Below are 10,081 nucleotides of genomic sequence, written 5' to 3' on the forward strand. Positions count from 1 at the left end.
CCTCCTATGTAATGGCATGTTATATTACACCTGTCTATGTAATGACATGTTATATTACACCTGTCTATGTAATGGCATGTTATATTACACCTGTCTACGTAATGGCATGTTATATTACACCTGTCTATGTAATGGCATGTTATATTACACCTGTCTATGTAATGACATGTTATATTACACCTGTCTACGTAATGGCATGTTATATTACACCTGTCTATGTAATGGCATGTTATATTACACCCTCCTATGTAATGGCATGTTATATTACACCTGTCTATGTAATGGCATGTTATATTACACCCTCCTATGTAATGACATGTTATATTACACCTGTCTATGTAATGGCATGTTATATTACACCTGTCTATGTAATGGCATGTTATATTACACCCTCCTCTATGTAATGGCATGTTATATTACACCTGTCTATGTAATGGCATGTTATATTACACCCTCCTCTATGTCATGGCATGTTATATTACACCTGTCTATGTAATGGCATGTTATATTACACCTGTCTATGTAATGACATGTTATATTACACCTGTCTATGTAATGGCATGTTATATTACACCTGTCTATGTAATGGCATGTTATATTACACCTGTCTATGTAATGGCATGTTATATTACACCTGTCTATGTAATGGCATGTTATATTACACCCTCCTCTATGTAATGACATGTTATATTACACCTGTCTACGTAATGGCATGTTATATTACACCTGTCTATGTAATGGCATGTTATATTACACCTGTCTATGTAATGGCATGTTATATTACACCCTCCTATGTAATGGCATGTTATATTACACCTGTCTATGTAATGGCATGTTATATTACACCTGTCTATGTAATGGCATGTTATATTACACCTGTCTATGTAATGGCATGTTACATTACACCCTCCTATGTAATGGCATGTTATATTACACCTGTCTATGTAATGACATGTTATATTACACCTGTCTATGTAATGGCATGTTATATTACACCTGTCTATGTAATGGCATGTTATATTACACCTGTCTATGTAATGGCATGTTATATTACACCTGTCTATGTAATGGCATGTTATATTACACCTGTCTATGTCATGGCATGTTATATTACACCTGTCTATGTAATGACATGTTATATTACACCTGTCTATGTAATGGCATGTTATATTACACCTGTCTATGTATTGGCATGAAGGCCCAATGTACGGTGAACTCAAACTGAACTCAAATTTCATTAGGTACTACAGACTTGGGCTTGTTGGTTGTATTGTAAATGTACTTGTAGTCATATTGGGATCTGAACAAACTGGCTCTAACTCTGACCACGTTCAGTGTCCTCTTTTTGAAAGGGACTCCGGGAGAGAATGGGAACAAACGAGGAGAAAGAGTGATCTCAAATATCCACATTATCACTTTATTGAAGGAAACAAGTCCATATTTTTCTGAAAAGCTGCAATACAAAAGCCCAACACAGACAGCACAGTGCAGAATAGGGCTGTGTACAATACAGTATGTCATGTATTGTATATAAAAAAGCAAGGCATGTACTCTTCACATTTTAACTACAACAATAAAAGTAAAGTAGGTTTTCTTTAAAAAAAAATGAACCCCCTTTTTCCTCCCCAATTTCGTGATATCCAATTTGCGATCTTGTCTCATTGCCTCTCCCGAGCCCGTTGGGGAATTGCAGCAAAGGCTGAGTCATGCATCCTCCGAAACATGACCAGCCGAACCGCACTCCTTAACACCCGCACGCTCAACCCGGAAGCCAGCTGCACCAACGTGTCGGAGGAAACACCGTCCACTGGCAACCGAAGTCAGCCTGCAGGCGCCCGGGCCGCCACAAGGAGTCGCTAGAGCGTGATGAGCCAAGTAAATCTCCCCCTTGGTCAAACCCTCCCCTAACCCGGACAATGCTGGGAAAATTGTGTGCCGGTAACTTGGGACTCCCGGTCGCGGCCGGTTATGGCACAGCCTGGAATCAAACCCGGGTCTGTAGTGACGCCTTAGACCACTGCGCCACTCGGGAGGCCCGTAAAGGTATAATTTAAGGTGAATGCACCAATTTGTAAGTCGCTCTGGATAAGAGCGTCTGCTAAATGACTTAAATGTAAAGGTATAATTTTAACAAAGAAAAGAACAAGGCCGCACACCGTTAAAGCTTCGTTTCGATCCGATAATTTGAACAAGGAGTTGATAGGAGTTATACACAGTGAGTCGTACAGATACAGTCCATGTCCCTGCATCTGTCCTACCTGGAGCCTTCTACTACACTCTCAGTCATGGTCATAGTGTTGGTGACCTGACTCTGCTCCTCAGTCATGGTCATAGTGTTGGTGACCTGACTCTGCTCCTCGTCACCCATCAGCTTGCCGAAGCAGGGGAAGGCCAGAGTGTCCTTAGCTCCCTTTCTCATGAACACGTAGAGTAAGGGATCCACAAGGGGGCTGAATCTCTCAAAGAGTGTCCCGATCTCTACATTGTGATGGCCTGTTACCCCTGATATCAGATATTGTATGATGAGGGGTAGGAACAGGACTGTGTAATTGCCCAGTACAAGGGCCAGGGTACCAATAATCCGTCTCCGTTCGACAGCCGGCACAGAGATGGAGACGGACAGGGCTTTCAACGTGCCCGCGAGGAAGAATACGAGCAATGGAAAGGGTATGAGGAGGTTAACTGCAAACAGAATCAGTTTCATCTCGAGAGTCGGCATGAGGTAGAACATGGAGATCTGGAGGAAAGGGATAACCCAGATGACGGAGGACATTACGAGCGAGTATTTGATGTTACGGCGAAAACGGTACCAGAGAGGAAATGCAATCACAAGATATCTCTCCAGAGCAACACATACCATGAAACCGATGCTCGCACTAATACCAAAGAATTCAATCAACATTACAATAAATGTCCAGGTACCAGACAGGTTGAACGGCCTCGTGCAGATCTGAATGAGATCTGCAATAAGAAGGTTGATAACATAGACTGGAGCGATATGATCAGCTCTGATCAGGAAGTACATGGCATAAATGGACAGACAGATCAGAGGAAAACCGATGGAAAATGTTGTCCACTGGACGACGGTGTCAACGATGCTCCAAGTGGATGGGATGTCGTCCGTAACATTGTAGAGGTTTGCGATGCTCCAAGTGGATGGGATGTCGTCCGTAACATTGTAGAGGTTTGCGATGCTCCAAGTGGATGGGATGTCGTCCGTAACATTGTAGAGGTTTGCGATGCTCCAAGTGGATGGGATGTCGTCCGTAACATTGTAGAGGTTTTCTCCAGCCATCCTTGATTGGTGCTTGTTGTTGCAGGAACTAGTGAATGGCAGGGTTCTTCAGATTCCAAGTTCAAGGTCCTTAATATTTTCCTGTTGTGTTCCTACACTCAGAAAAAAAAAGTGAAATAGCTGTTTTACTCTATAACATCTAAGATCCCAGTCATGATTCTTTAAAACAGGTCTAGTTTTGACCTCAATTATGCATCTTTACTCTCAATCTAAAAGCATTTCCCTTCTAAAGAAACAGGAAGTATGCTCAATATAGTTCTACATTCTGCGTATTTTTGGTCAAACTGAACATGTAATACAAAATGTCTATAGACATGAACATTCTTACATTGTGGAAATGTTTAGGATACCTTAAAACGTCTCTTTTTTCATGCAATTAACTAATCAATTGAGCCATTACGACGTTTTTTAATGAATATCATATAATAGAAAAAACGAAGAAGAACAAACACTGTGTATTTCAGTGGTTAACGCGTGAAGCACAAGAACAGTTCAAATAGCCATTTAGCATCCATGTGGAATCTACAGTATTGTCTCCATTTAGCATCCATGTGGAATCTACAGTATTGTCTCCATTTAGCATCCATGTGGAATCTACAGTATTGTCTCCATTTAGTAACCATGTGGAATCTACAGTATTGTCTCCATTTAGTAACCATGTGGAATCTACAGTATTGTCTCCATTTAGTAACCATGTGGAATCTACAGTATTGTCTCCATTTAGTAACCATGTGGAATCTACAGTATTGTCTCCATTTAGTAACCATGTGGAATCAGTATTGTCTCCATTTAGTATTGTCTCCATTTAGTAACCATGTGGAATCTACAGTATTGTCTCCATTTAGTAACCATGTGGAATCTATTGTCTCCCTGGTCTCACCTGGTGGATCAATTAGATGACCTGGCGTTCCTCTTGTAGCCTATCAAATCAACTCATTATCAGGAAGTGGAAATGCAAGTTAGAAACATGCCATTTTTACAGCACAGATACAGATACTCACAGATACTCACAAATACTCACAGCACAGATACTCACAGATACTCACAGATACAGCACAGATACTCACAGATACTCACAGATACAGCACAGATACTCACAGATACAGCACAGATACTCACAGATACAGCACAGATACTCACAGATACAGCACAGATACTCACAGATACAGCACAGATACAGATACAGCACAGATACAGATACTCACAGATACTCAGATACTCACAGATACTCACATATACTCACAGATACAGATACAGCACAGATACAGATACAGCACAGATACAGATACAGCACAGATACAGATACAGATACAGATACAGATACAGCACAGATAGAGATACAGATACAGCACAGATACAGATACAGATACAGATACAGCACAGATACAGATACAGCACAGATACAGATACAGATACAGCACAGATACAGATACAGATACAGCACAGATACAGATACAGATACAGCACAGATACAGATACAGATACAGATACAGCACAGATACAGATACAGATACAGATACAGCACAGATACAGATACAGCACAGATACAGATACAGATACAGCACAGATACAGATACAGATACAGCACAGATACAGATACAGATACAGATACAGATACAGCACAGATACAGATACAGATACAGATACAGCACAGATACAGATACAGATACAGATACAGATACAGCACAGATACAGATACAGATACAGCACAGATAGAGATACAGATACAGCACAGATACAGATACAGCACAGATACAGATACAGCACAGATACAGATACAGATAGAGATACAGATACAGCACAGATACAGATACAGATACAGATACAGCACAGATACAGATACAGATACAGCACAGATACAGCACAGATACAGCACAGATAGAGATACAGATACAGATACAGATACAGCACAGATACAGATACAGATACAGATACAGCACAGATACAGCACAGATACAGATACAGCACAGATACAGATACAGCACAGATACAGATACAGCACAGATACAGATACAGATACAGCACAGATACAGATACAGATACAGATACAGCACAGATACAGATACAGCACAGATACAGATACAGATACAGATACAGCACAGATACAGATACAGCACAGATACAGATACAGATACAGCACAGATAGAGATACAGATACAGCACAGATACAGCACAGATACAGATACAGCACAGATACAGATACAGATACAGATACAGCACAGATACAGCACAGATACAGCACAGATACAGATACAGATACAGATACAGCACAGATACAGATACAGATACAGATACAGATACAGATACAGCACAGATACAGATACAGCACAGATACAGCACAGATACAGATACAGCACAGATACAGATACAGATACAGATACAGCACAGATACAGATACAGCACAGATACAGATACAGATACAGATACAGCACAGATACAGATACAGCACAGATACAGATACAGATACAGCACAGATACAGATACAGATACAGCACAGATACAGATACAGATACAGCACAGATACAGATACAGCACAGATACAGATACAGATACAGCACAGATACAGATACAGCACAGATACAGATACAGATACAGATACAGCACAGATACAGCACAGATACAGCACAGATACAGATACAGCACAGATACAGATACTCACAGATACAGATACAGCACAGATACAGATACAGATACAGCACAGATACAGATACAGATACAGCACAGATACAGCACAGATACAGATACTCACAGATACAGATACAGCACAGATACAGATACTCACAGATACAGATACAGCACAGATACAGATACAGATACAGCACAGATACAGATACAGATACCGATACAGCACAGATACAGATACAGCACAGATACAGCACAGATACAGCACAGATACAGATACAGCACAGATACAGATACAGCACAGATACAGATACAGCACAGATACAGATACAGATACAGATACAGATACAGCACAGATACAGCACAGATACAGATACAGATACAGATACAGCACAGATACAGATACAGATACAGATACAGCACAGATACAGCACAGATACAGATACAGATACAGATACAGATACAGCACAGATACAGCACAGATACAGATACAGATACAGCACAGATACAGATACAGATACAGATACAGATACAGCACAGATACAGATACAGCACAGATACAGATACAGATACAGATACAGCACAGATACAGCACAGATACAGATACAGATACAGATACAGCACAGATACAGATACAGCACAGATACAGCACAGATACAGATACAGATACAAATACAGATACTCACAGATACAGATACAGCACAGATACAGATACAGCACAGATACAGATACAGATACAGATACAGCACAGATACAGCACAGATACAGATACAAATACAGATACTCACAGATACAGATACAGCACAGATACAGATACAGCACAGATACAGATACAGATACAGATACAGATACAGCACAGATACAGATACAGCACAGATACAGATACAGATACAGCACAGATACAGCACAGATACAGATACAGCACAGATACAGATACAGATACAGATACAGATACAGCACAGATACAGATACTCACAGATACAGATACAGATACAGCACAGATACAGATACAGATACAGCACAGATACAGCACAGATACAGCACAGATACAGATACAGCACAGATACAGATACAGATACAGAGATCACAGATACAGATACAGATACAGCACAGATACAGCACAGATACAGATACAGATACAGCACAGATACAGATACAGATACAGATACAGCACAGATACAGATACAGCACAGATACAGATACAGATACAGATACAGCACAGATACAGATACAGATACAGATACAGCACAGATACAGATACAGATACAGCACAGATACAGATACAGATACAGCACAGATACAGATACAGATACAGATACAGCACAGATACAGATACAGATACAGATACAGCACAGATACAGATACAGATACAGATACAGCACAGATACAGCACAGATAGAGATACAGATACAGCACAGATACAGATACAGCACAGATACAGATACAGATACAGCACAGATAGAGATACAGATACAGATACAGATACAGCACAGATACAGCACAGATACAGCACAGATACAGATACAGATACAGATACAGATACAGCACAGATACAGATACAGATACAGCACAGATACAGCACAGATACAGATACAGATACAGATACAGCACAGATACAGATACAGATACAGATACAGCACAGATACAGCACAGATACAGCACAGATAGAGATACAGATACAGATACAGATACAGATACAGCACAGATACAGATACAGATACAGATACAGATACAGCACAGATACAGCACAGATACAGATACAGATACAGCACAGATACAGATACAGCACAGATACAGCACAGATACAGATACAGCACAGATACAGATACAGATACAGCACAGATACAGATACAGCACAGATACAGATACAGATACAGATACAGCACAGATACAGATACAGATACAGATACAGCACAGATACAGATACAGCACAGATACAGCACAGATACAGATACAGATACAGATACAGCACAGATACAGATACAGATACAGCACAGATACAGATACAGCACAGATACAGATACAGATACAGCACAGATACAGATACAGATACAGATACAGCACAGATACAGATACAGATACAGATACAGCACAGATACAGATACAGCACAGATACAGATACAGATACAGATACAGCACAGATACAGATACAGATACAGCACAGATAGAGATACAGATACAGCACAGATACAGATACAGCACAGATACAGATACAGCACAGATACAGATACAGATACAGCACAGATAGAGATACAGATACAGCACAGATACAGATACAGATACAGATACAGCACAGATACAGATACAGCACAGATACAGCACAGATACAGCACAGATAGAGATACAGATACAGATACAGATACAGATACAGCACAGATACAGATACAGATACAGATACAGCACAGATACAGATACAGATACAGATACAGCACAGATACAGATACAGATACAGCACAGATACAGATACAGATACAGCACAGATACAGATACAGCACAGATACAGCACAGATACAGATACAGCACAGATACAGATACAGATACAGCACAGATACAGATACAGCACAGATACAGATACAGATACAGATACAGATACAGCACAGATACAGATACAGATACAGATACAGATACAGATACAGCACAGATACAGATACAGCACAGATACAGATACAGCACAGATACAGCACAGATACAGATACAGATACAGATACAGCACAGATACAGATACAGATACAGCACAGATACAGATACAGCACAGATACAGATACAGATACAGCACAGATACAGATACAGATACAGCACAGATACAGATACAGCACAGATACAGATACAGATACAGCACAGATACAGCACAGATACAGCACAGATACAGATACAGCACAGATACAGATACTCACAGATACAGATACAGCACAGATACAGATACAGCACAGATACAGATACAGATACAGCACAGATACAGATACAGATACAGCACAGATACAGATACAGCACAGATACAGCACAGATACAGCACAGATACAGATACAGCACAGATACAGATACTCACAGATACAGATACAGCACAGATACAGATACTCACAGATACAGATACAGCACAGATACAGATACAGATACAGCACAGATACAGCACAGATACAGCACAGATACAGATACAGCACAGATACAGATACTGATGTATTTCACAGATACAGATACAGCACAGATACAGATACTCACAGATACAGCACAGATACAGATACTCACAGATACAGATACAGCACAGATACAGCACAGATACAGATACTCACAGATACAGATACAGCACAGATACAGCACAGATACAGATACCGATACAGCACAGATACAGATACAGCACAGATACAGCACAGATACAGATACAGCACAGATACAGCACAGATACAGATACAGATACAGATACAGCACACAGATACAGATACAGATACAGATACAGCTCTGATAACAGATACAGATACAGCACAGATACAGCACAGATACAGATACAGCACAGATACAGATACAGATACAGCACAGATACAGATACAGCACAGATACAGATACAGATACAGATACAGATACAGCACAGATACAGATACAGCACAGATACAGATACAGATACAGCACAGATACAGATACAGATACAGATACAGCACAGATACAGCACAGATACAGCACAGATACAGATACAGCACAGATACAGATACTCACAGATACAGATACAGCACAGATACAGATACAGATACAGCACAGATACAGCACAGATACAGATACAGCACAGATACAGATACTCACAGATACAGATACTCACAGATACAGATACAGCACAGATACAGATACAGATACAGATACAGCACAGATACAGATACAGCACAGATACAGATACTCACAGATACAGATACTCACAGATACAGATACAGCACAGATACAGATACAGCACAGATACAGATACAGATACAGATACAGATAGAGATACAGCACAGATACAGATACAGATACAGATACAGATACAGATACAGATACAGATACAGCACAGATACAGATACAGCACAGATACAGATACAGATACAGCACAGATACAGCACAGATACAGATACAGCACAGATACAGATACAGATACAGCACAGATACAGCACAGATACAGATACAGATACAGATACAGCACAGATA

General features: G+C 40.2%; 1 protein-coding gene across 4 annotated transcripts in view; it reads right to left on the bottom strand.

Moving 5' to 3' along the window:
* Window positions 1-1,396: 1,396 nt before the first annotated feature.
* The window catches only part of LOC115120694 (G-protein coupled receptor 4-like), a 10,142-nt gene continuing 1,457 nt past the window's right edge, over window positions 1,397-10,081 (bottom strand). For 2 of the 4 annotated variants that reach the window (XM_065027265.1, XM_065027268.1), the window contains exons 2-3: window positions 4,176-4,215; window positions 1,397-3,387 (exon numbers count right to left, since the gene is read on the bottom strand). In XM_065027265.1, the coding sequence (XP_064883337.1) occupies window positions 2,255-3,295 (1,041 nt within the window). In that variant the 5' untranslated portion in view covers window positions 3,296-3,387; window positions 4,176-4,215 and the 3' untranslated portion in view covers window positions 1,397-2,254. Of the gene's footprint in view, window positions 3,388-4,175; window positions 4,228-4,286; window positions 4,298-10,081 lie in introns of those variants that run through there. The other 2 variants (XM_065027267.1, XM_065027266.1) reach the window with 2 other exon arrangements.

Source organism: Oncorhynchus nerka, linkage group LG14, assembly GCF_034236695.1.
Source record: "Oncorhynchus nerka isolate Pitt River linkage group LG14, Oner_Uvic_2.0, whole genome shotgun sequence".
NCBI lineage: Eukaryota > Metazoa > Chordata > Actinopteri > Salmoniformes > Salmonidae > Oncorhynchus > Oncorhynchus nerka.